Source organism: Hipposideros armiger, unplaced genomic scaffold (assembly GCF_001890085.2).
Source record: "Hipposideros armiger isolate ML-2016 unplaced genomic scaffold, ASM189008v1 scaffold_133, whole genome shotgun sequence".
In the NCBI taxonomy this organism is placed as follows: Eukaryota; Metazoa; Chordata; class Mammalia; order Chiroptera; family Hipposideridae; genus Hipposideros; species Hipposideros armiger.
This window is the reverse complement of record NW_017731483.1, coordinates 137223-164784: the sequence shown is the minus strand read 5'-3', so window position 1 is coordinate 164784 and position 27562 is coordinate 137223. Positions and strand designations below refer to the sequence as shown.

General features: G+C 44.1%; 1 protein-coding gene across 4 annotated transcripts in view; it reads left to right on the top strand.

The window, feature by feature from the left end:
* Positions 1–27562, top strand: part of INVS (inversin) — a 78093-nt gene that overhangs the window by 47912 nt on the left and 2619 nt on the right. For 2 of the 4 annotated variants that reach the window (XM_019649492.1, XM_019649495.1), the window contains 5 exons: positions 6736–7022; positions 9610–9795; positions 16467–17184; positions 25210–25439; positions 26193–26267. In XM_019649492.1, the coding sequence (XP_019505037.1) occupies positions 6736–7022; positions 9610–9795; positions 16467–17184; positions 25210–25439; positions 26193–26267 (1496 nt within the window). The remainder of the gene's footprint in view (positions 1–6735; positions 7023–9609; positions 9796–16466; positions 17185–25209; positions 25440–26192; positions 26268–27562) is intronic. The other 2 variants (XM_019649494.1, XM_019649493.1) reach the window with 2 other exon arrangements.

Here is a 27562-nt window from a genome sequence, read left to right as displayed (position 1 = left end):
CTTATCTTAACAGCTTTACCTCTAGAAAACAGTAATCACATTTATATTATTTTTATTACTTATATTTATAGTGCTTTACAGATTACAAAGTTCTTACACAGTAATTCATTAAATCCCTACAATGACTCAATAAAGTAGACAGGGCATCTCTCCTTAATCTCATTTCATAGATGGGAAAATAACACACCGAGGTTCACTTGCCTGAAGTCACACAGCTAGGAAGGGAGAGAGATGACACGTGAGCCTCAGCCTACCTCAAGCCCGGGTCCCCCCCATTGTCTGCTTCAGGGGGCTCATCCCACCAGCCATGCCTATGCTGGAGGCTCTCCCCAGATGCTAGCACCTGTCTGATAGGCCAGCACGGAACAGCCCTGGTGTCTTTTTTCTGACTTAGGTGCATAAGTGTAACTGCTGGGGACAGAACCAGGCCACTCAGTCAGCTTTTCTCCTGACCCAGTGCTTATTCAATTCTGCGGTTGTTTCCAGTGATTGTTAAGAGAGTCGTGCCAAGCTGCCCTCATCAATTCTGAAGCATAGTTCAATAAAAATGTTCCTATTATTCCCAGAGCTAAACAGCAGAGCTTATCAACATCCTCCTAAAACCTTAAGAAAGTTAAGAAAATTAGTGGGCCCTGAGCCTACACCAGGACCATGAACCAGAATGGTATTAGGGCAAAGCCAGGTTAAATCAGACAACAGGATGCACGAACTAGACCTCCCTTTTCTGTGGAAGCCATTTTAATCACATCTCTCAAACCTCTCTTAGGTCCTGTATTCATGGCAATGAAAACTGGAATACTCGTTGAATGAGAAAGAGCCTGCCTCTTTCTGCAGTATCTGATAGAGTTAATTTCTTCTGTCAAAACTGGGCAAATACAACTCTGCGGAAGCCACATAGTGGGGTAGAAAAAAAAAATGTGAACTCCTCCTGGGACTCAGACTTTCCAAGTCCAGAGGCAGGTCTGTGCCATGTTATGCAAACAGCTGTATCTAGCGTGAGATGCTGAAGCCATTGGATGTTCAAGTCATTTAAGTTACAGCCCTTGATCTGGCTCCCTTCACATAAAGCAATCTTTTTTTTTTAAAGATTTTTATTGGGGAATTGCGGGGATGGGAATAGCGCTGGGGAATTGGGGAAAGGGGAACAGATAAGTTGTTGTCCCCTTATTCTTCAGTCTAGTTGTGGAGGACGTTGCTTCACTGGCCCAAGTTGGCACCATCATTGCGCTCTTCCCGGGCGAGGCAGATCAGTCGCCGGCTTCTGGACGGCCGCTCACGCTGACTGCTGGCTACACAAGGTAGCCCATGGCAACCCACTGCCACAGGGGCTGCAGCCTACGCCGTCGCCGGCCACTCACGGCAGCCCAGCTCCAGGTTGAGCTGTTGTTCAGCATCTTAGCTGTAGAGGGCAGTGTCACTGGCCCTCATATGTGGGATCCGAACCGGGGCCCTCTGGCGTCCCAAGCCAGCTCTTAACCATCGCGCCACTCGGCTGGCCCTCAAGCAATCTTTTGCACTGAGTTTCTTATTGGCAATTGTCATCTAGGCTAATAATTTGTAGAAATCTCCATCCTTGGGTCTTCAATATGGTTTGGGTAGGGGGGCCTTTGGGGTACATCTCTGCCCCACAGTAGCCCTTCAGAGATTTGCAGGAGCAAAGTGTCCTTTACATCTCTTCTTTCCTGGGCAAAACAGCCCCAGTTCCTTCAGCCCGCCATTTGGAGGGCCCCCCCCCGCCCCGCTCCTCTCACCCTGTGCTGTACAGGAAGGACCTGAAGCAGCTGCTGCCAAAGCATGGGTCCCCGGTTCACTTTCTCACCTTGTTATCCTGTGAGCCTCTGGGGAGCCACAAAAATTGCTGTGGAAAAGACAGTCTAAACCAGACTAATTGGCAGCCCCTCAAAGGCTGTTGTCTGGCCACTTTCCCTTAAGATAATAGAGAAAAAGGAGAGGAAAATGTGGGGCTATTTTATACATTAAGATTCTGCCATGTTAATAAATTCCCTGCTAAGATGTTATTTGCTGTGTCATCAACAGCGTATTTTTTCCTTTTTGCGTTTTCATATCAACTAGAATAACATTGGTTCTTTTTCTGGTATTTGTTTCCTAAACTTTACAAAAATAGGTCAAGTTTATAGCCTAGCCCACCTAGAAAATTAAATATCTTTAGCATTCTGTAATAAATTAGTTGGAGGAAAAAAAACACTTAAACTTCAGGACATTTATTGAGTCTAAGAGTTTAGGACTAAAAGCCACACGGGAATCTTGTTTGAAATGCTGTTAATGATTACTTTGATGTGATATTACCAGTTTCTTCAAATGACCCAATTAACTTTTTAAATGACGGAAAAAGATTGAGTGAAATTTTTGAAAACAATTTTGTCATTGAGATGAATTTTACAGGGAGAAGTAAAGTACCTGAGTTGTGTGTCAGCTCTGTGTATGGTTTACCATGTAGCCTTTGGTCAGTCACTTGCCTTATCTCTGCATCAGTTTCCTTATCTCCCAAATAAGAGTGATGCCCTCAGTAAACTGAGGCTTCTTCAGTCTCTAGCCTATGAGCAGTGGCTCTTGACCATTTTTTCCCAGGGAGATACACAGATGTGGGATCATGTGCTACTCTCAGACGCTGTATCGAGCGTGTGTGTGTGTGTGTGTGTGTGTGTGTGTGTGTGTGTGTGTGTGTGGTGCTTTTGTTTTAAGGTAGCAGTATAGATAAAATAAGATGCAGGTTATGCATAATTCCCAGTTCTAATCCCACTTCACTTTTCTCCAATGATCACACTACTTTTACATCAAGAACCACAGCTCTGGAGAACTGCACGACTGTGGACTGTGTGTCCCCTGGAAGATTTTTTAAAATTTAAAATGCATCAAATTTTAAAAATCATTAATATGCTTGTATTCACAAGTTGAGGGTCTAATTATTTATTCTGATAGTTACACTATTTCTCTCAAATGTGCTTATGTGGTTCTACCCCCACATACCTCCCCCTCCAAAAAGTTTTCACAAAGTCTAGCCCCCTTGCTTTCTGGACATCCTGATCTGTTGAAAAGGCTGGAGCCCTGCTTGTCCTGTGGCCGCCTTTGCTGCAGACCCAGAAAGGTCTACAGTGACAACGTTTGCCCAGGGCCTGATTTTTACAGTGACTTCTTGGAATTGAAAAGGAAAGCTATTTGGTTTCCTAAAAGCAATAGAAATGACTGTTCATATAATAAAGCCTAGTTTATCGCCTCACAGCCCCTCTTAATGGCAGTGAGATCCGTGAAGCTGCCAAGCCAGACCACCACATACACGTGTCTGTCTAAAGCACCAGTATTCCCTTAAAGCCGTTTTCTTCATCAAACGCAAATAAAAAGCGCAGCACTCCCTGTGCCTGTCAGAAGAAAGGCTAATAGATCAATTAGCAGCATCTCGCCACCCAGCCGCTTCTCCCTCCTTGTGAAAAGCAGCCTTCTCCCAGACAGAAACCCCTGAAATGGCACCTGCTAGCATCTGTATGAGTCTCTAGCACTGATCACAACAGGGTGTCCAGCTAGCCTGTCGGCTGCAGTTGGCGAAGCACGTAACAAAACCAGAGCCAAATAAAAATATTAGAGCTGTACCGGTGTTAGCATGACCCATCGGGCCACTTTCTCTGGGAAGGAACTCAGTGGGAAATGACGAGGTCAGGCCTGGACCCCAGATCGGGGGCTTCACCACAGGAAGAAAGACCTGCAGAAGGGGGAGCTAAGTTCACAAGGCTTTATATCAAAGACCCAGATAGCTATCATCTGGGTCTTCCCTGTCCCTTGAGATCCATATAAGTTTTGCTTCAAACTCCACAGCCTGTGGAAATCTGAATTCTGTGACTTCTTGGGGGCTTAGGGTCACTGCCTCAGCTCTTGCTCCCATGTCTGGTATCTTAGCTATGCAACTTGGCAGGTTGCTTATTTTAAAGAAAGCATGTCTGAGCGTGGTAGACCTTGCAAAAAGTTGGTGTCATTGAGGAGAATCCTATTTCCTAGCCCATAACGATCTAGTTAGCAGACCAGACAACACTTGCCTGTAATCTTAGCCTTGTACTCAAGGTGTGGTCGGAGACCAGCAGCCCCTGCAGAACCGGGGTGCTCGCTAGCATTGCAGAAGCTGGAGCCCCACCCAGGCTTGCTAAATCAGAACCGAGATTTTAGCAAGATCTCAGGGGATTTCGTTCATGACAGCCTGAGGAACTCAGATCTACAGTCTCCTGTCCCCTTACTTACCATGGGTGGATCCTCTGCCCAGGCCCTTGCTCTGCATCATACCCAGCCTCTCCTCTTCTTTCTTGCCCCTCCTTTCTCTCTCTTTTGTTCTCTCATCTTCTCCCTCCCTATCAGGAGCTGCATACAAGTTCTTTGTGTCAGGACAGAGCAGCCCTCTTCTCTGGAGCCACAGAGCCAGTGACCACCTGGAGGTCTCCCCTTCTACCAGCCCTCAATCCTGTTCCCAACCTTAATCATAAAGTATTTGTCTATACAAGGCCCCCTTCTGAGAGGGACTCTGATACTAGCTACTTCGATAAAAGAAATCTCCCTATCTCATTACAAAAGATATCCCGGATTTTATAAAGACGTCTGGTTTCCAGACAGACCCCTAAATCAATTCAGCATTACAAGCTATCGTATAAGTGCTAGACCTGGGGAAACTGAGCCTTCAACAGGAAAGTGACTCACTCGAGGTCATTTTGTGGTTTTGGCAGAGGCAGGAGCAGAGAAGTTGTTCTACTTCCCAGTGCAGGCTTCTCGCCGCTACACCCTTCGTCATTCTCCTGACCCTTCAAGTGGCTCCCAGATTCTCTTTCTGAGCATGAGCAGTAAGAATCGCCTGGGCGGTAAATGTATATTTGGGTGTCTGCTTTGAATAGCAAGCACAGGTCCAAGACCAGGAGAGGCAAAACAGGCCTAGTTTCCCCATACAACTTAACCTTTGCCCACACGGCTCCCTTGGACTGAAAGTCTCGTTCATTCCCACCTGTCTGCCTGGCAAAATCCTACACATCTTTGAGAATCAACAGCTGGGACCCTCTGCTGGATTCCTGCAGACAAAATTAATCACTACTTCCTCTGTACAAGCACACTAGTAAAACATTTCTTCCGTTATAGGTTAGGGCTTTGTTTTCCTGGCTGGTCCCCTCTGATAGAAGGTTCCTCAAGGGAGAGCTGAACTCTGTGGTCCTCATTACCGTACCATTGGTGCCTCACACAGGAGAGGCTCAGAAAATGCTAGTTTTCTTCCTCCTTTCTTTCCCTTGGAAATTTCTACAAATTAATGGTGTCTGTCAGACAAATCCTGTCCTTAACTCAACCCCTTTATCCTCAAGCGCTTGCACCTTTTTGGACCTGGGCTGCCTCAGGCCAGCTGTTTCACGCTGCTACCCGTTTCTAGAACCTGGCCTCCCTTCTATTCCTTTGCTGTCCAAAGGTTCCAGCTTAGCCAGGAACTAGTGTATGACTAGCTACTAGTATAAGATTTTTATTATTATTATTAAATTTATTATTGGGCTGGCCGAGTAGCGCGTTGGTTAGGAGTTGGCTTGGGACGCCAGCTCTGGGCAGCAGGGCCCTGGTTTGGATCCCATATGATGGCCAGTGGTGCTGCGCCCTCTACAGCTGAGATGGTGAACAACAGCTCGACCTGGAGCTGGGCTGCTGTGAGCTGCCGGCGACGGCGTAGGCTGCCGTGAACTACCGTGAGTGGCTGGCAGGGGGCATGAGCTGCTGTGACCCATCAGGAGCGGCCGTCCAATGGCCGGCGAGCGACTGCCTCACCCGGGAAGAGCACAATGATAATACCAACATGGGCCAGTGAAGCAACGTCCTCCACAACTAGACTGAAGAAAAAAAGGACAGCAACTTGTCTATTCCCCTTCCCCGATTCCCCAACACTGTTCCCCTCCCCCGATTCCCCAATAAAATCTTTTTTAAAAAATGTATTATTAAACTTAATGTTACCTCAATACATTTAATAATATTAAAATTTACCTCATCAATTTCAGTTGTCCCTTGTTATTCAATATCTGTGTACTCTGATTATGTGCTCACCACCCGACATCCAGTTTCCTCCCATTACCATATATTTGATCCCCTTTATTCTAGAAGAAAACATAGATACTTAAAAGTGGACATATTTAAAAGAAACCACTAAGCTTCTCAGAGGTGTTTTTGTGAATTGGACTCCAGAGACTTTGAAAATCATCCCACCTTCTATACCTCATCTGCAAAATGAGTGGGTTTGACTCATGAGCTAGAGCTGTCTATTGGCAGGGTTGCAACTCACACGTGTGGTATAGTCAATTGTGAGGTGCTGTATAATTTTTCATATAATCATTAAGGTTTGCCAGTTGTCTTTTTAATAGAGAATTAAAGTTATCGTTATGGGTCATTCTCCGTTGTGTGCTGATATGCTTTCTGAAATAGGAGAGCAGGCTTGCGGACACACACCTTGGGACTGTGTTATGTCTCACAAAAAGTTCCCTGATTACCTGTCAAGTGTGCCTCAACAGGGCAAAGGCCGACCTCTAAGATTCTTTTCAGCTCCATCATCTTATGAGCTATAAAGCTTGGCGAAAAGACTGCTCCTGGAAAAATGTGAATTTCCAAATCCCTCCTGTGATGTGGTAGCTCCTCTTAAAATTTAAATCTCCTTCAGGAATACTTGAGAGGTAACAACACTCTTGTAATTTTTTTCCTATTCCTCCTTGGCTTTGCTTCCAGGAAGCGAGAAGAAGAAAACAAGCGAAGAGAAGCAGAACAGCAGAAGGGAAGGCTGAGCCCAGATTCCGGCAGGCCCCAAGCCCCTCCCTCTCTGCCCAGCACCCAGGCTGAGCCCCACAGGCAGAGATGGGGCCCCAGCAAACAGCCTCCCACCAGCAACTTGGCCCAGGGTCCTGAGCAGAGAGCCTGCACGGGGTCTCCAGGCAGAGGGTCTCCAAGCAGAGCCCCCCAGAAGGAGCAGCATCTGTCCCCAGATTTGCAGGGAGCAGACCCCAGGAAGCCAAATGGTAGGTGTATTGCCTTTGTTATCTGATGCCAACCCATGGGCTGTGGGCCCTTTTGATCGGTGTATTTAGACCATTTAAGGTAATTACATCAGCACCTAAGTCTGCCATTTTATTATTCACATTCCATTTATTTCCTGTGGTTCTCATTCCTGTTTCTCTTTTCTTGCCTTCCTGTGGGTTACTCAAACGTCTTTTAGGATTCCATCTTGATTGATTTATAGTGTTTTTGAGTACATCTCTATAGTTTTTGTAGTGGTTGCTCTGAGTATTACAATATACATAAGTGACTTACAACGATCTACTATTGGGTTGTCAGAAAAGTCATGACGCATTTTTGCAACGAAAAACATATAAAAAATACGCCATGACTTTTCCAACAACCTAATAGTATCAACATCTTACCACTTTGAGTGACATGTGGAAACCCACTTCCATTTAGGTACCTTTACCTTCTCCCCACTTTTAAATATCTTTGCTTGGTGTCAGGTGGTTTTATAATTTAGTTTCAATCCTCAAATATAATTTATAAAACTCATGAGGAAAAGAATAGTCTGTTTTATGTACCCATATTTTTTTTCTTCCTTCCTTTTTGCTCCAAATTCCTTCTTTTATCATTTTCTTTCTGTTTGAAGAATTTTCTTTAGCCAATTTAAAAGGTAGGTCTACTAACAATGAATTCTTTGAGTTTTCCTTTGTCTTAGAATGTTTTTATTTCATTCCTAAACAATCATTAAACCAGATTTAGAATTCAGGGTTGGCAGTTCTTTTAATTTAGCATTTCAGAAAAACTGTGCCACTTCCTTCCATCTTCCATGGTTTGAGGTGACACATTCGAATTGGTGTTCCTTAGTAATGTGCCTAGGTAACGTCATTTCTCTCTGGCTGCTTTCAAGGTTTTTACTTTATCTTTGGTTTTCAAGAGTTTAATATGCTGTGTCTTGGCATGGATTTTTGGACTTCATCCTTTGTGAAGTTCATTTAGTGTGTTGGGTGTGCTCAAGATGACCCCGGGGTTCAGTAATTTGCTAGGAGGACTGACAAGACTCGGTATACAGCTGTACTCATGGCTATAATTTATTATAACAAAAGGATACAAAGAAAAATCAGCAAAGGGAAAAGGCACAGGGAGTGAAGTCTGAAGGAGACCAGGTACGAACTTCCAGAATTCTCTCCTAGAGGAGTCACACAGGACACACTTAAATCCTCCAGCAATGTAATGTTACAGCCGGTTAGACAACCTTTTTCTACCAGGAAAGCGACCTTAACCTAGGACTCTAGGATTTTTATCAGAAGTCAGTCATGTAGATATGATCTCTGCCTAGCATATACCAAAACTCCAGACTACCAGAAGGAAAGCAAGTATTCAGCATAAACTATATTATTTGTACAATGCAATTTAAGTATACCGAGCCATTCTAATTAGTTAGAGAATAGTGAGAATGCTCCAGAAATCTAAGTGCAAATGCCAACAACAATGAAAAAGGCAAATAATATCTTAGTATTATTATGAAAATTGTTATGACCTTGGAACCCCCAGAAAGGATCTCTGGGATCTCATGGTCACCTAATTCAGGGCTTGGGCAATTCAGTCTATCTCTCTGAACCTCAACTTCCTTAGCTATAAAATGGGGTATATTCTCTACTCAGCAAGGTAGTTGTGAATAGAAATTAAAAAATTAATGTAGAGCACTTGTTATGGCCCGTGACCCATAGTAGGACTTCAGTAACTACTGTTATTAAACCACACTGCTGATCTAGCCAAGAATAACTGCATGAAAGTATACATGAATGACCACAAACATTTCCAGACTGTAATTCCATAACCCACTTTACAGTGATAGTGCATCAGCAATGTTGGGATGGTGTGATGCTTTGTTATATGTTCATTCATTTACTCCTTCAGCCAGCATTCCCCAAATTCCCGTGATGTGAAAGCCATGTTGAATTTTCTCAAGTTCTTTCTTAGCTTAAGGCCTTTGCATGTAGCATATGAGGGTTGTATCCTGTGTCTAAAAGGCTGTACCTTTATAGATTACTATTTAAATTTACATTAAAATGATTATTTTTTAAGTAAATTTAAACTGACACTGTGTCCTCTAGCCATACGATAAAAACTACCAAGTACCCTGCCACTGAATAACACAGCCTCCCTTTCTCCAGACTTCAACAGCAATTTCTTCTCTGCTCCTCCAGGCTTCGCTCACATCTCTTCATTGCCTTTCCAGCTTCTGCTCACCAACCAGTCCCAAAGTCAGTGCCATGATTTTAGATTTTTGTTAGGCCAGCACTTCTCTTTTTTACGTATTAGTTTCTGTGTTGGTTATCTGTTGTGGCATTACAAACCACCCCCGAAATTAAGTGGCTTAAAACAACAATGATTTCATAATTCTGTGGGCAATTCCTCTACTGGATCACCTGGGCTCACTCATGTAGCTGCTAGAAGGTTGACAGGCTGGAAAGTCCAAGATGGCTTCCTTCACCTGGCAGTTGGTGCTGGCTGTTGGCTAAGGCGTCTCAGTTCTCTTCTGCATGACCCTTCCTTCACCCTCCGGGACGTTAGGCCTTCTTCCTTGCATATCATTCTCAGGCCAGTGCTCTGAGAAGGAGCGGGCAGAAGCTCCAAGTCCTCATGAGGCCCAGGCTCCACAACTTGCACAGCACTTCCACCACATTCTGTTAATCAGAGCAAGTCACGAGGCCAGCCCAGATTCAAGGCGGTGGAGATATAGACTTCACCCCTGGATGAAAGATGTCACCAAATCACATTTCAAAGGTGAGTGCATACTGGGATGGGAAGACACTTTGGCCATTAAACAATCCATCATAAGGAGCAGTGTGTCTCTTCTGTATCCCAAACACCTAGCTGGGTGTCTGGCACAGAAGAGATATGATAAATATCTGTTGAATGGTACTAGCTACATGCTTGAGATTGAGAGAGGAAAGACAGATTGTTAAACATGACATGAAAAGCATTCATTGGGTATACTCTTGTTTTCTGTAAGAGTCCTATTTTTTATGGCAAAGCTTTGCTTCTATTCTGTTCACTAAATCACTTATATATGCATTCATCAACAGGTATGTTTTTAAGCCCACACTATGTGCCAGCCATACTGAATTATAATTAAGGCTAAGGATCTTTCTTATAGCAATAAGCACAATATTGGTTACCTATGTAAACACTTCTTGACCTGACTCCTACAAAGCACCCATTCAAAGTTTGATTGGCTTGGGGTTTAGTATACTCTGTACCTTAAGAATTATATTTAATGCCTGCAACTTCAAATGGACAATTTTTTCCCCTAATCCTGTGCTCTGCAGAGCAGAGACAAGGGGGAGCAGTTATTTCAGACTTTTTACAACTACACAAGGTAATTGTGGTTTGTGTTCATGTTTTTATAAAACACCTTGAGACAGTTATGCTGAAAGGCCAATCAGATCTGCCGTAGACCTGATCACATTCTGGTAGTCACCCCACATCCTATAAAAGCATGAAGTTCGAGTTTTTAATAACCTTCTGTCCTTTCATTATACTGATGCTAGTTAAGACTGCCTTTCCTCACTTTTGGTTTAAGGGTGATCAAGTACACGGTTTTAGAATGATTTTCAAGCCATATGGAGGTCATGAAATTAATTTAGTGGATTGGATCAGGAACTAGACTACAATAGAAAATATCAAAGTATATTGCCTATTATAAAGGCAATAACTTCTGTTGCAGCTATTATCTGTGTACATAGATGTCTGTCTGTTGTATATGTGTGTGTATACATGTTTATCTGTATACTGGGCCACAATGAAACATTTACTTCTTGCTATAGGTTATTGTAAAAAAAGAAAATTTGAAAGGTCCTGTTCTAGAACAGTTCTGAAGAGGGGAGCTCCTCATTCATTTGAGCGCAGGAAATGGTGTCCTGAATAAGGAACATTTGGGAAGAGCCAGAGTCACATATGCAGACAGGGCCTCCGAGCAGCCCAGCAGCCAGACTTTGGGGAGAGCTGAAGGAAGGAAGACCAGTGAGCCTGGTTCAGGTGTGAGGAGACGGAGCTCCAGTTTCACGAGCACCTTTCACCCCGTTCACCTGCCTCAGAGGCCAGAGTACCAAGGAAAATAGGGAGATACTTCTAGGAATCAAACTGGCCATGGACTAGAGCTTCTGGAGCATAGGAACCCCAGGAAACCCCAACATAAACTGGACAAAGGGCACCCAAGCCACTTCATGTTTGGCCACATAAATAAGGGTCACAGCCGCTTCAACTGATCAGTACTCAAGCAGTGTAGACCTTGAGGGGTGGACATCCCAACAGGAACCCAGAAATGGAAAGTATTGACTACTCTTTTTCTCCATCATCCTGTCTCACAGAAGCAGAGAATGTTAGAACTTGAGAGTTGTTAGAGACAGGTATTACAGCCTCCTCAAAACAAGTCAGGAAACGGAGGCCATGAAAGAGGGGCTTGCCCAAGGTTCCTAACAGGGATTTCTTCCTTCTGTCTCATAATAATTCCTCCCTTCTTGTTCTGTATGATGCGTGCAGAGCGGAATGGCTAAGTGCACAAGCTTTAGAATCAAACAACCTATTGGGTTGTCGGAAAAGTCATGACGTATTTTGTCTATGTTTTTCAAAGGTCATTTATTTATATAAAGAACAAAGACCAGTCAATGATACATTGCCCATTTTGTTCGATAACCTTTTGCCATCTTTCAGTGAGCTTCATAATTCCTCGTTCATAGAAGGACCTGTCTTTATTTGCGAAAAACTGAACAAGGTGCTGATTTACAGCCTCATCTGAACTGAACCACGCAAGTTATACCATGCAAGGAGTTTTGAAGAGAGCTAAACAAGTGGAAATCTGATGGCGCAAGGTCACGCAAGTATGGTGGGTATGGCAACACATCCCATCCAAGCTCCAAGAATTTTTGACGGGTGATCAAACTTGTGTGTGGTCTTGCGTTATCATGATGGAACACAACTCCTTTACAATCAACAAGCTCTGGACGTTTCTGGATGATGGATTCATTAAAACTGTCCAATTGCTGACAGTACATATTTGAATTGATTGTTTGGTTCCTTGGTAGGAGCTCGAAAAACACAACACCTTTAAAATCCCACCACACTGAGAGCATAATGTCTGCTTTCTATGTCGTTTGAGGCAAATCATCATGTAATGACCAAGACTGTTTGCACACCACATTGTTTTCAACAATCCACTTCTCATCACCAGTTATCAGTTGCTTCAAAAAAGGATCGTTTTCTGCACGTTTAATGAGCATATTGCAGATGTTGATACACGCCCTCAAATGAACTTCTTTGAGTTCATGCAGAACCCCAATATTGAGCTTGCTTATGTATCCTAGTTTCTTCAGGTGGTCGTGAACACTTGAATGATGGATGTTCAATGTTTCTTCAATCTCTCGGGTTGTGTACGGGGGTTTGACTCAATCAATGCCTTTATTTTGTCATCATCAACCTCCGTGTGCTTCCCTGACTGAGGAGCGTTGTTGAAATCAAAATCACCAGCATGGAATTTCGTGAACCATTTTTGACACTGACGTTCTTGTAGAGCATTGTCACCGTAAACTTGATGCAACTTTTCACAAGCTTGATGTGTGTTTTTCCCTTTATAGAAGTAAAACAGTAAAATATGGCAAAAATGCACATTTTGGTCTTCCATCTTCAACTTGTTGTAAAATCTCCAAAACTCAACCAAATCGCTCATATTTTTTGGAATGAAGCTGTGAAATGACATAGCAATAACATAGATGTGAATGACTAATACTTCCAAATGAACTAGTGCCATCTGTCGCAAACGCGTTGTGACTTTTCCAACAACCCAGTAGGTTCACATTTAGACTCTACCACTTACGAGCTGTGTATCTTTTTTTTTTCAATAAGGTAATGCACTTTTTTTTTTTTTAAGATTTTATTGGGGAATTGGGGGAGGGGAACAGCATTGGGGAATCGGGGAAGGGGAACAGACAAGTTGCTGTCCTTTTGTTCTTCAGTCTAGTTGTGGAGAACATTGCTTCACTGGCCCATGTTGGTGTTATCATTGCGCTTTTCCCGGGTGAGGCAGTTGCTCGCTGACCATTGGATGACCGCTCATGGCTGCTCACAGCAGCCCAGCTCCAGGTCGAGCTGTTGTTCACCATCTTAGCTGTAGAGGGCGCAGTGTCTGGCCATCATGTGGGATCCAAACCGGGGCCTTGCTACTCAGAGTTGGCGTCCCAAGCCAACTCTTAACCAATGCACCACTTGGCTGGCCCACGAGCTGTATAATCTTGAGCCAGTTGCTTAACCTGACCAAGCCTCCACTTCTTTATTTGTAAAAGAGATAATAAATTGTGAACATTAATGAGACAGCACATATACAGATTTAAACACAGTGCCTAAAGCACTCTATAAATACAAGCTGTTATTATAATTAACATCCTTATTACTTCAAAAGGGGGAAGGAAGGAGCCATAGTATTTAGAAAATCACTGTGGCTGACTAGAAGATGGATTTGGGGGACCAAATAGGGCCTACACTAAGACACAGCAGCAGTAGGGTGACGGGTCGGGGATGGACTTGCGAGGTAGGATTGAGATGACTTGGTAGCAAGCAGATTGTTTGTGGGAGGTGGTGAGATGAAGCTGTCTCTGAATCAGTGTGGTTTTCGGGAGAGTGTAGTGGAGGAGAAGCTTACTGTGTTAAGGGCCATCCCTGGTGTTCTGTTATTCTCACCACGTGGGCTGCCAGAGCGGGTGGGTGTGACTGGTGGGAGTGTAAGTGTGCCCTCCATTTGGTGCATGTGCAGTGGCCAAGGCAGCAAATTACCACCTACCTGCCAAGACTCCCTGGCCTCTTTGCCTTGCTCCAGTTGTGTATACTCAAGTATCTACTTATGTCCTTACTTGAATGTCCCAAAGGCATCTCAAACTCAACCTTTCCAAGAGAGAACCAATTATGATTTCATGTAAACCTGTTCCCAAAATTGGTTAATGACATACTCATCCATCTGTATGTTCAATTCAGGAGTAAAATCTAACCATTATCTTCTTTTCCTTTACCACCCATTTCAGTCAGTCACCAGGTGTTGTCACCTTTACTTCCTAAATACCTTGCAAATCCATTTTGTTTCTCTCATCTGCCACCATCAGCCCACCACTGTGCAGTCTACCTAACACCTGACCTTTGTCTCTAACTTGGGCTATCGCAGTGTGTCCTAGCTGGTCTTACTTACCTACTCTGCCTCCCCTAATCCATTTCCCCTCTGTGTACATAATGGTCTCTTCAAAATGAAATCTCATCATATCATCCCCTACTCAGGGCCCTGGAATCAGCCACTTCTCCAAGGAGGATGGATTTTGTCATAATTTTATTGGCTTTTTTCTAGGTTTTTCGCTGATGCCCTCTGTCATTTTTTATATTGGTTTTAAATTTTCCCAATAGTTCTAAAACTCTTTATCTAGCAAATATAATGAATGTCTCTTTTTAGTATGCCTTTTAATTGCTTAATTCTTTTCTTTTGAGATTTTTCTCCTTGTGTTTTTATACTAAGAAAAGATTTTCCCCACTTCAAGATCTGATAAACACATGTATTTTCTAATTTTTACTATCTCATTTTGTTATACAGTGACATTGGGATCTCATGATTTCTTTTTAGACAATAAGCAGTGGTTCTAGCCATGGACGTGGACTAATCCTGATCTGTTACTGGCTGTGGACTTGTGAACAATGGCTCCTGGAGGAGTCTGGCATCCCCTCTGGGTTCCTACCCAGGGGCTCTGCGCACCTCATCTCATCACAAATTCCAATGCCATCTTCATTATATATTTTTATATATGGGTATATTTTTAGCTTTCTGTTCTTTCCCACTGATCTATTGTATCTATTGTGATTTGGGTTACACTATTTATAGCATTATTAGTCAACAGGATCTAGTGATATCTAGCAGTCTCTTCATTATTTTTCCTTTTAATAGAGTTTACTTTTTAGAGCAGTTTTAGGTTCACAGCAAAATTGAGCATAAAGTACAGAGAGTTCCCATGTACTACTGCCACCTCCCCCCCACCCCCATCCCCACTAACTTCCTACATCAGAGCAGTACATTTCTTACAGTCGGTGAGCTGAGATGATGCAAAGCTGGGCTTCAGGCCCTGCAAGGGTCAATTTACTACCAGTTCAGTTTTCCTCCTAAGACATAGCCTTCCATGGCCTCAGGCAAAAAGACTGCTTTTTGGCAGGTTCTATTCCTCCAAACCTCAAGGGACTGGTTCCCCTAGGGATGCGTACCCCCAAATGCCTTTCTCATCTCTGTTGGTGTTCTGATTCTCCTGGATCTTGGCCTTATACTTTTGATGCCTTTAGACAGGTGGTTTGTAATATTATGTTCGACTTTTCTGTTGTCCTCAGTGGTGAGCATGCCTCAGTTTTGCCATTACGGAAGCTTAAGTTTCTTCGTTGCTTTTTACACTAAGACTAAATTTTTCATTTTAGATGTTCTGTTTAGTTCTTTTTCCAATATAGCTATTCTTTTCTCAAATTTTAATTTTCTTTCATGTGTTTAGTGTGTGTGTGTGCGCGTGCACACAGTGTTCTATTAGCTTTAGTTCTTGTTGATCTAAGCTTGCTGCTGTATCTGTTAACTGTCGATCATGGTCGATTGTGTCCTCTTGCATTTTATAATTTTGGACTGCGAAGTTATTTCACAAGGATCCCTCTGTGCAGCCTGAATTGAGGTCACGCCACACTAAAGCAATACTGGGTTTGCTTCTGTGAGTCATTTGCTTCTATGACATCGCCACCCTGAGACCAGTTTTTATATTAATTTTTCCAATAGGTTGAAAATAATACCAAGCCCATGGAGACTTTACCCTATCCAGAACCAGGCTGAGACAAACTTCCTTTGCATCTCCCAGTGCCAGAAGCAGATGTTTTTATCTGGACTATTACTTCCCTTGGGTATACCACCTCAAGAGTCCTGGCTGCATTTAGGGTCTTGGTTTTAGTTCACTTCCTGCCCGCAAGGCCTCATCTTCTGTTCTTACCTGGATGTTAAAACACAACCAGATATTGAATAACACCGGCTGTTGCCCACTTCACCACCACTACCTGCCTGGATCAGCTCACACACAGCTTGCTGATTTTCAGTTTTCTCTTTGTTTTTGGTTCCCAGGAATCTCCTTTATTTTCTTGAAAACACTATGGTGCTTTTAAAAGGATGCTTATTATATATTTTAATCAGCATTTATAGGTACTTATAGTGGGAAGACTTTCAGGTTATCTCACGTACCATTGCTAGAAATAGAAGTTAAAAGTATATTTTCTAATCATAGTCGTCACCATTGTCATGGTGATGTTATGGGACGGGTCTAAATATTTTATGTAAACAGATGAGCAGACTTGCCCTATTATGCAAGTTTCGGACAATAAATATTCTTTCCTCTCTCCCTTGTTTTCCCAAGAAACATCCAGAGAACATTCTAAAGGCCGATCTTCCTGTGTTCACTTCAGCCCCAGTGAAGGCAATGATGGAAACAGGTGTCGAGGAGTCTCCTCTGTTGAGAAGTCCGGAGGTGAGACAGTTGGCGAGCAGCGGTGTGACAAGGGGAAAGGCTTCCTGAAGCAGCCGTCCTGTAGCAGGGTGGCTGGGCCTGGTGAGAAAGGAGAGGACCCCAGTTGGGCAGCTACAAGTCTTCCACAGCAGGATGGCCACCGGAAGCCCAGCAGGCGGCATGACACAGCACCCAAAGCCAAGTGCACCTCCCAGAAAAGGAGCATTCAAGAGCTCAGAGGAGGAAGGTGCTCCCCAGCTGGTTCTAGCCGACCTGGCAGTGCCAAAGGGGAGGTGGTCCATGCTGGGCAGAACCCTCTCCACCATCGGACACCAAGAAACAAAGCAACACAGGACAAGCTCCAAGAAGAGATCTACTCAGATTTGCCACAGAGCACTGAGGTGTTGAGGTCAGGAGTCAGGAAACTGGGGATATCCACCCTGTGTGAGGGTGCTCGGACATCTAAGGAGACTGAGCCAGCTCCTGGTCCCCTCTCTGGGCAGAGTGTGAATATTGACCTTCTCCCTATAGAGCTGCGGCTGCAGATAATCCAGAGAGAGAGAAGCAGGAAAGAGCTGTTTCGCAGAAAGAACAAAGCAGCGGCAGTCATCCAGCGGGCCTGGAGAGGGTAAGGAGCGTCTTTGGTTCTGTGGTTGTCCCGCTCTCCCCAGCATGACACCCCTGAGCTCCGCCATGTTTTCTAGTGAATTCCATGTGCTGGCGTGACAAGGACAAGGTAATTGAGCCTACCGATGAAACTCACACATGTGTAGATCCTAGTAATTTATCCTGGATAAACTATTTGGAAGGTGTTTTTGCCAAGAAAGATGGGAAAGCACCCAGGATAGCCTGGTGTAAAGACAAAAGCCCTAGGTGTGTAGCCAGGAAGCCTGAGTTTCAGCCGCAGCTCTAACAGGTTGTCTGACCTTGGGCAAATCACTTGGCCTCCCTGACCCTCAGTTTCCTCATGTGGAAAATGGGGTTTAACAATCGCTGCTCCTGTTGTGTTCATACGGCAGGTTGTAGAGTGAGATAACGTGAGCTTCAAAAATTCTAAAGCCCTACACATGTAAGGTATTTTATATTTCTTCTTTTTATGTCTTTACTACCCAGGAATTAGTCATAACCTTAAATACCTAAACCAGGGCCTGGATATAGTGGACTGAGTGACTGAAATGTATTACAAAATCCTGTGTAAGCACCTACCAATCTCCCCAAGAATGTGGGGTAGGGGTGGAGGCTTCCTAAAATACTGAGCCAGATACCTCCAAGAAGTAATTATAGGGGACTGGGGGAGTCGTTTGCTGCAAGTTTTCATGTATCTCATAATCTCCTTCACACCACAGGCCCCACTAGGGCCTAACTCCAGATTAGCCCTTACAGTGATGACCAGTGCCCAGGGGAGGGCTGGCCAGTGCCAACAGGTGGTGGTCACGTGGTCTCCATCTCCAGAGAGAAGAAGGGTGATGGGGGACAAAGCAAGCCAGTCACTGGGAGTATGGGGTGCCACATGTCCACACCCCAGTCAGAAGAGAAAAGGGCTGGACAGCACCTAACATTGGCAGATGGAGAAGAGAGTGCAAGAGAGTGGTTCTTGTGAGACCCAGGAAGAGCAGTGAGGGTCTTCTGTGCCCAAGACTGTGTAACCCAGAGCCAGGCCGTTGCTTTGTGCTTGCACAGCCTTTGCAATAGGGCGTCCTTAAGTCTGTTCAAGCTCTCGGCCATTTACAGTCGTCTCACACCTTTCTTCTCCCAACCACACCAGGAAATCGTCGTGATAAAGATTAGTGTCCCCATTTTCAGACGAGCAAGTGGTCTCAGAGCGGAAAAAGGGCTTCCCCTAGTGGTGCCGAGCCAGCACTGAATCAAGTCCAAGGCCTTTCCCTTACATTCTCAGTAAAGGTGGTGTTTGCAGTGGTCAAGATAACAAAGGTGGAGGCAGGCCTCGTGCTGTCAGCTCAGAGCAGGCCGGAGGGGAAGGGCTGCCCGGATCGTGCTCACCGTCGTCACGGCAGTGTTGTTACGGGGGATGTTATTACTAGTAGTTGGCATTTATTGGGCACTTGTGCCAGAGGCAAGTCTACGTAGTTTTACATGTAGTATTAACTCGTTTAATCCTCACAATTACCTTGTGAGGTAGATACTCTTCTTATCCCCACTCTTCAGATAAGGCAGCGGTTCTCAACCTGTGGGTCGCGACCCCTTTGGGGGACGAACGACCCTTTCACAGGGGTCGCCTAAGACTATCGGAAAACAAAAAGATATTTACATTACGATTCATAACAGTAGCAAAATTACAGTTATAGAGTAGCAACGAAAATAATGTTTATGGTTGGGGGTCACCACAACATGAGGAACTGGATGAGGGGGTCGCGGCATTCGGAAGGTTGAGAACCGGTAAGATAAGGAAACCCACCAAGGTCATGGAGCTGGGAAGTACCAGCAGTGGCTTTGAACTGAGACAGTCTGCTGCAGAAGCCACAGATGGGAATGGGCCCTGCTCCCCCTCCTTGGGGAATTCTGCCAGGACGTGCACTGGCTACCATCCCAGAGGAACTTTTTGTTAAGTATGTGTTTCAGCTGAAACCTGGGATCTAAATAAGCGAGCGAGCTTTACCACGTCAGGCCCCACAGCTGTGCCCTCACTGAAATGCCTTCCCATCAGGCTGTTCTCTGGCTCCTTTGAAGAGGAAGAAGCTGACAGGTCCTGTCAGTAAGTGCCCATAGCAGCAAATGAGCCTTCAGTCATTGTCCCCAAGAACAGCGGGCTCATAGTCTGTGTGTCCACCTGGGGAGGCAATTACATAGGCCCCCTCTGGCTGCGCCCTTGTGCAGTTCTGAGACCTGGGACATCGACCCCCAAAGGGCTTCTGGGAAGCTGCACATTGTGGGAAGTTCCATGTCTGGTGACAGTAAATATATTTGTAGTGATTCTGTTGTAGTCTTACACATCTTCCATTTTGGAGTATGATCCCAGGGAGCTGTGCTGGGACAGTGTGTGGTGTCTGACACCAAACCCAAGGGGCTCTGAGGGGTTGAGTGGTGAACGGGGCCTGGCACCATCAGTGCAGGCTGTCGTTATAGGAGACATGCTGCAGCGGGAGAAAGGCAGACTGCAGTTTGCAGGGATGGGGCGAGCAAATTGAACCTTGGGCCTGGAGAAAATGAAACTAAGTCTTAAAGTGTGAGTTTTAGTACCAGCCAAGACTTGACTATTTTCAAGATTGAAACCAGACACTGAACAACTAAACCAAGCTGGAAAGTTGCTGTGGCTAAGAGCAGTTGCTGTGTAAAACACTTTCATTTTACCTCAGCAATGTGTAAGCCACCTTCCTGTCCACCCTTCTCCAGCATGTTCTGAGGTGAATAAACAAGGATAGGTGGACCACAGAGCCCTGAGCCCAGGGCTGAAAGGACAACTGGGCCTGTCAGGTTTCTCAATTCAGGAAGAGTAGAGGGTGTTATTCTGATCTCTAGGCCAGCAGACAGACTTAATCGAGTAGGTGGAAGTTGTGCCCACTTAAAGCCAGAGCTGTCACAGCTTCTGCCAACACCTGGGCTCCCCAGCGAGTTCTCTGCCTGGAGAGCAGAGGGCGTGGAAGACACATGGCTTCTCAAACAGAAGAAGCTGAACTGTGGATGGAGTGGTACCGCCCCGTAACTCTAGCTTTTCTCTACCGTCGGCTGTTGGAAGTGTGGCATATCTCCTAGCTGCATCCTGTAAGTTTTGGTATGTTGGGCTTCCATTTTTGTTTGTCTCAAGGTATTTTTTAAATTTCCCCTTTAATGTCTTCTTTGCCCCACTGGTTGTTCAGGAGAGTGTTGCTTAATTTCCATGTATCGTGAGTTTTCCAGAAAACCAGTTTCATACCATTATGGTCAGAGAAGATAACTTGATTTCAGCCTTCTTGAATTTGCTAAGACATATTTTGTGGCCTAACATATGGTCTATCCTCAAAAATGTTCCATGTGTGCTTGAGAAGGTCTACTGCTGTGGTCAGATAGAATGTTCTGTATGTCTGTTAAAGTCCATTTTGTCTAATCCACTCATTGATTCTATGTCTGGATGATCTATCCATTGTTGGGTGTAAGGCAGCGGTTCTCAACCTTCCTAATGCCACGACCCCGTAATACAGTTCCTCATGTTGTGGTGACCCCCCAACCATAAAATTATTTTCATTGCTACTCTATAACTGTAATTTTGCTACTGTTATGAATCGTAATGTAAATATCTTTTTGTTTTCCTATGGTCTTAGGCGACCCCTGTGAAAGGGTCATTCAACCCCCAAAGGGGTCACGACCCACAGGTTGAGAACCACTGTAAGGTATTAAACTCCCCAGCTATTATCGTACTGCTCTTTATTTGTTTTTGCTTTATATATTTAGGTGCTCTTAATGTGTATAAGTATTTACAATTGTTGTATCTTCTTGATGGATTGACCCTTTTATCATCATATAACGACTTTTTCTCTTTTTACTATTTGTGAAGTCTGTTTTATCTAAGTATAGTTACCCTTGACTTTTTCTTGGGGGAGTTACCATTTGCTTGAAATATCTTTTTCCATCCCTTCACTCTCAATCCATGTGTTTTTAAGGTTAAAGTGAGTCACTTGCAGGCAGCATGTTGTTGGATCTTGTTTTTTTAATCCATGCAGCCATTTTGCCTTTTGATTAGGGAATTGAATTCACTTACATTTAATTATTGATGGGTAAGGACTTACTATTGCCGTTTTGTTAATTGTTTTCTGGATGCTTTGTAGATCCATTGTTCCTTGCTTCTTATCCTGCTGTCTTTTTTGCTTGGATTCATTTTGGTATCAGTATGCTTTGACTTCTTTATTATGTTCTTTTGTGTAATTAGTGCAGGTTTTTCCCTTGTAGTCACCATGGGGCTTACCTAAAATATCTTAAAATTATAACACCCTATTTAAAACTGATAACAGCTTAACTTTGATAGTATTCCTAAACTTTATATGTTTACATCTCCCTTCACACACTTTGGGTTATTGATGTTACAATTTATATATATTTATATCCAATAACAGATTATTGTAGTATGGTTATTTTTTCTACATTTATTTTCTTTTCACTTAGAATTTTTCTTTTTTTTTTTAATTGAGGAACAGTGTGTTTTCCCAGGACCCATCAGCTCTAAGTAGTCGCTTCAATATAGTTGTGGAGGGTGCGGCTCAGCGGTTCATGTGGGGATCGAACCGGCAATCTTGGTGTTATGAGCACTGCACTCTAACCAACTGAGCTAACTGGCCGCCCTGTTTATTTCTTTTTAAAAGTTCTTTTAGACATTCATTTTTAAAATCATACCACACTTGTTATTTTAAAAAGATAAGCAAAATGTATTAACTTACCCATAAAAGTTCTTCACATTAATATAATTACTATAATAAACCACTTTCTGATTCATAGTCATTGGCATCACTGTTCTCTAACCAAGACTATGTTTAACTTTGAAAGTAGAGTTGTGCTTACATTACCACCATTACCATATTACAGAATCTAACTTTGACCATATGTTTACCATAACCAGTGAATTTTACCTTAGCTTCTTATGTTTTTATATTGTCAGTTAGCATCCTTTTACTTTCAAAGAACTCCCTTTAACATTTCTTGTAAGACAGGTCTGGTAGTGGTGAATTTCTGAGCTTGTTTGGGAAAGTCTTTACCTCTCCTTAATTTCTGAAGGACAGTTTTGCTGGGTATAGAATTTTTGTTTGACAGGTTTTAATTTCTTTCAATATTTTGAGCATACCATCTCATTCTGGTTTCTAAAGTTTCTGTTGAGAAACCTGCCAATATTCTTATGGGAATTTCCTTGTATGTAAATTCTTTCTTGCTGATTTCAAAATTATTTTTCTTTAACTTTTGATAATTTAATTATAATGTGTCTCAGTGTAGCCCTGTTCAGATTCAACCTATTTGAGGTCCTTTAGGCCTCATGAATCTGGATGTCCATTTGTCTTACCAGATTCTGAAAATTGCAGCCATTATTGCTTTAAATATACTTCCTCTTTCTTCTCCTTCTGGAATTTCCATAATGTAGATATTGGTTTTCTTGTGTGTGTGCTCCCTAAGTTCTGAAGGCTATTTTTGTTTTGTTTTTTACTTTCATTTTTTGTCTTTTAATTCCTCTAACTGGATAATTTCAAATGTCCTGTCTTCTAGGTCACTGCTTCTTCTTCATGGTCAAGTCTGCTTTTGAATTCTCCAGTTTCAATTCAGTTCTCTATTGAATTCTTCAGTTCATTGTATTTTTCAGCTCTAGAATTTGGTGCTTTTTTGGTGGTTTCTGTTTCTTTGTTGAACTTCTCATTTTGTTCATGCATTGTTTTCCTAATTTTGTTTAGTTGTGTGTTCTTGTAATTCACAAAACTTCTTTAAGAGGATTACTCTGAATTCTTTGTCAAACACTTCACAGGTCTCCATTTCTTTAAGGTCAGTTATCGGAGCTTTTTAAGTTTCCTTTGGTGGTGTCATGTTCACCTGATTTTTCATGATCCTTGATTCTTGAAGTTGGTATCTACACATTGGAGTAAGAAGTCTCCTCTTCCAGATTTGCTTTGGCAGAGACAGTTCTTCACCAGTCAACTCAGTTTAGGTTTCCGGTCATGTCTGCTGGTAACGTTCTTGGGCAGGTGAGGCTTGCTTTTTTAGACAAGGCCACTCACTGCCCAAGCTCTGTGGTCAGGGGTCGGGTGGGGGTGAAGAGGTAGGGAGGTACCATTAGCTAAGAACAGTTGGATAGGACTGTTGGCTTGGTTCCCTGCCCAAGAAAGGCTGTAGGATGGGCTCTGTAGTTGTCTGGGTTCTCTGATCAGGTTTATAGACAGGTGGGTCTGGGGACTATACTTTGCAATAGGCAGGATCATAAATTAGACTTTCCGCCCTGGCAGGGCAGCAGGATGGGCCTCAGGACCTGCACAGCTCCACCTCTGGGTACTTGAATGAGGCAAGACTGTACACTGAATTCCATGGCCAGACGCAGCCACCGGTTTTGTTCTGCAGATGAGGAAAGCCATGGGCTGTGCGCTCTCTGGTCAAGTACCACTATTAGGACTGTTAGGTGAGCCATGCAGTTTCCAGTGTGCTTCGATTATGTTCATTGGTAGAATAGGCTGAAAGCTGTATTCAGAAACGCCCAGGGCTATGAATTACTTTCCCTGCCCAAACAGATTGGGAGAACTGACCTCGAAGAGTGGCAAGGTTCTTTGTGATCTTGTTTCAAGTCATCGTGCTCCCCAAGTTCCCTGGCCGAATGGTGCTACTGGCTTTGCTCTGCAGATGATCAGCTCTGCCTGCCGTGCTGTGCTTGAGTATTGCTGGGCTGTGCAGCTTCCAGGTGGTCTAGCCAGCCTCTCTGGTCAGGTGGGGACCAGGAGCTATACTCAGCAGTGAATCAAGCTGTACCTCAGCTCCCCTGCCTGGGTGAGGTCAGACTAGCCACCAGGACCAGCAGGGCTCTTCATTTAAGGACCTGAATCAGGCAGGCCTGCATGCAGCCAAGTTCCCTGGTCCGACTGCAGCATCGTCTTGGCAGATGAGCAAAGCTACTGGCTGGGACTACTACTTGGATGCTGCAGGTAGGAATTCAGCCTGCAAAGGTCCACGTGCTGGTTGGTCCAAGTCCCTCCTCTTTCTTCTGCGTCACCATCAGAGTCCCAGTTGTTAAGGACCACAGATTCCCCCATCAAACCCAGTGGCAAGACTGGAGTGGGGCCTCCCAACAAGCAACCCACAACACTAGGGGAGCTGGATGTCCTCTCTGGGCTCTCTTTTCCCAGGGGAGAAACTGTAGGTAGACCTGTCAGTGTGGTGCTGTGCTGGCTGGGAGGGGCAATGCTGTGCTCATGTAGCTGCACCGCTTTCCCTTCTAATGTGGTCTGTCCTGGTCTCTGTGGTGCACCGGGGTGATTCCGTTTCATCCCCGTATTCTAGGATTTTCTCAGTGGTGTCTTGTCCATGATCAGTTGTTAGCTGTTCTTGTAAGGGAGAATGAAGTCAGGGATGACCTGTCAGTGTCTTGGTGACATCACCTCTACTCTGCCTTTGTCTGATTCAGTCTGCGTCAGGCTTAATCCTAGGGAAAAGTGCCTCTCATTCAACAGGCTATGAACAAATGTTGGCTTTCAGTGTAGCCCTGCCTTCCATCCTCCTTGCCTCACACACAATGCTTCATACACATCTCATTACTGACTCTCCTGCACAAATGCCCTCACCTCTGTTCATGCTTTTTCTGCCTAGAATGCCTTCTCTGACTGGTAGGTTCCTACCCATCCTTTAAAACCCTGCACAAATATCAGCCTTGTAAAGCCTTACCAAACCACCACAAATCATCAGTCCATCCGTCTCATGCCATCTAGCTCCTTGCTCACACAGTACTTCTCATATTCCATTTACTTCTTTACACACTGGCCTGTCCCATTTGGGGCAAGGACTTATCTGAGTCTTAGCTCAGGAAGCGTTCGATGGAAAGAGAATTCAACATTCAACATACAGCCACTGAAATTAGGAATGGGAGTTTAGTGACTCTCCCAAGAGTTCAACAAATACTATTCCTCTAGCTTCTAGGAACCTTAAGGAAATGTGGTTTCTCAATACTGTGATCGTAAAGCCTCTCCCTTCCCCCCGACCCCACCAGCTACCAGCTCAGGAAGCACCTGGCCCACCTTCTGCACATGAAGCAGCTTGGAGCCAGAGACATGGACAGATGGAACCGAGAGTGCGTGGCATTGCTCCTTCTGGTTTGGAGGAAGGAACTAGAACTAAAACCCCCGAAGACCGTCACAGTAAGCAGGACCGCCAAGAATCCATCCAAGAGTAGCTTGGGCACCAAGTCCACCAGGCAGTCAGTGCTCAAGCAAATCTATGGTAAGTGTGCTCCGGGCACTTCATAGTTTACAACAAAGCACCCTCAGAGAGTGTCATGTCAGAATCTGAAATGGGATTTAATTACATTGGGCAAACCCCATTCAGGTAGGAACTTGATTATACTTTGAGGCACCCAGAGAATTCTCAGCACATTTAGTACCTCCCTTCCAGGAATTCTGTGTCAGAGTTGGTGTGAGGAGGCATTCTGGCATCTCAACCCAGAGAGCCTTCTAGCCATGAGATCCTCTGCTGGGCTACATAACTGAAAGCCTCACCACTGCAACCACTTCAGGCCACTACTTGGGTCTTCCCCTTAGGTTTACCAATTTGGAGAACACCAGGCACAGGGAGACCGTGCCTGCCTCAATTTGACCTTCCCTATGCTAAGACAGTGCAGGGTTGCCTGTCTAGGATGCCCTAAACCCAAGCACTACCATAATTAGCAGATGAACTGCTGCAAATTAAAACATTTTCAGCTCTGGAAAAGAGCCCACCCAAATAAACTCAGCAGAGAACAAGCCTGGCTAGTTCCCCAACAGAAAAAAGTTGAGCCAAGGCACCTTTAGAAACATATCTGTGGCCCAGGCAACAAAATCTCAGGACTTGACCGTGGACCTATGTGGTATTTCCACACCACCCCTAATTTATTTTGGCTGACACTTGCAAGCTCAAGCCTTCACCTTAAGGAACTCAGAACCTGGTCAGGCCACAGCTGTCATTGGTCAGAGATAGATCATTGTTGGTTGGTTTCAGGTTGTTCTCAAGAAGGCAAAGTACATCACCCCACAAGATCTTCAAAAGCCCATTCTGTGCTGCGTCTCAACTCAGGTAAGGCAGCCACTGCACTGGCAAAACAGACTGGGGAGAGACAGTGCGGGGAGGGAGTTTCCTTTTGTTTCATCCTCAAAGTTAGAAGACATTAGAACAGAGATCGCCAAGGGTTTCCAACGGTCACTTGATTTCAGGTATGCATGTTTTCCATCCCCTTTTCATGGAATTATTACTGCAGTCAACATGTCTTCAGAAGAGGCAAGTTCCTTTTATAACCCAAAGCTCTTAACATTACCACCAGTAGATACAGTAAATGGTAGCCGCTATTGATCCTTTACTTACTAGTTCACATCAAGGGAGGGGAAATGAAACTACTGTTCTTCTTTCAAGAAATACCGTGCAAGTTCTTGTTCCATTTTGGTTTCACAGTAAGGTCTTCCACCTCCTCCCTAAAGACAGGAAGAGGCCCTTAACCACAAATTCTGGCTTTTGCTTTTTAGGACCCCACAAGGAAGACATTAATATTTAATAGCATATGCAATTCAGGCTCAACTGCAAACTTTCACTCATACAGGAGCAGCTCAGGGAACTTGCTTTTCAGCTGCAAAACAAGAGTGTTTTACTCAGGGCCCCTTCATTCACATGAGCATTAAATTTGGGTGATAAGTTCAGTGCTGTCAGCAGTTAATGCCAGGTCCAGTGTTTCTCATGAGTGGCTATGGCAACACCCTCCCCCCAGCCTCCCTGATCTAGTCATCCTGCAGGACAGAGTGCAGCTGGGAAGGTGAACAATGACTGTCAGCATGAACTTTAACATTCATTTAGTTTTTGATGGAGGGGGAGACCTGGAGCTAGGGGGAGAGTAATTACTGCCAAACCTTTAATAAGAGCTGGGCAACTTGTAATATAGGCAGGCTGATCAGGGAATGGTGGGTGGGGTAACTGGAAACTTTCAAAGGAATCAAGGCCCATAGTTCTATGTAAAACAACTCGTTATACTTGAGTGAATTGAAGTGTCAAAAACAGAACTCAGATATAACTACCAGAGAAGTAGCATTTAGATAATCAAATATTATAAATTAGATAATCAGAGCATTTTTTACTTTGTCTCAAGAAAAATCCAGTACTACCAGAAATCTTTAAAAATGGAGTTTAGGAACATAAAAGCTTTTTAAAGGACCCGCAGTTAAAGGAAAGAATAAAATTCAAAGAAACGCATAATGGTTTCTTAGGACTTCATATGAACAGACAGCTTGTTTGTCCTACACATAATTCTGACTGGCTTGAAAATGGACAAGGACTGAAAAGAATCCTTTTCTAAGCCTAAGCTTGGGGCAGCACAAGGTTTTATT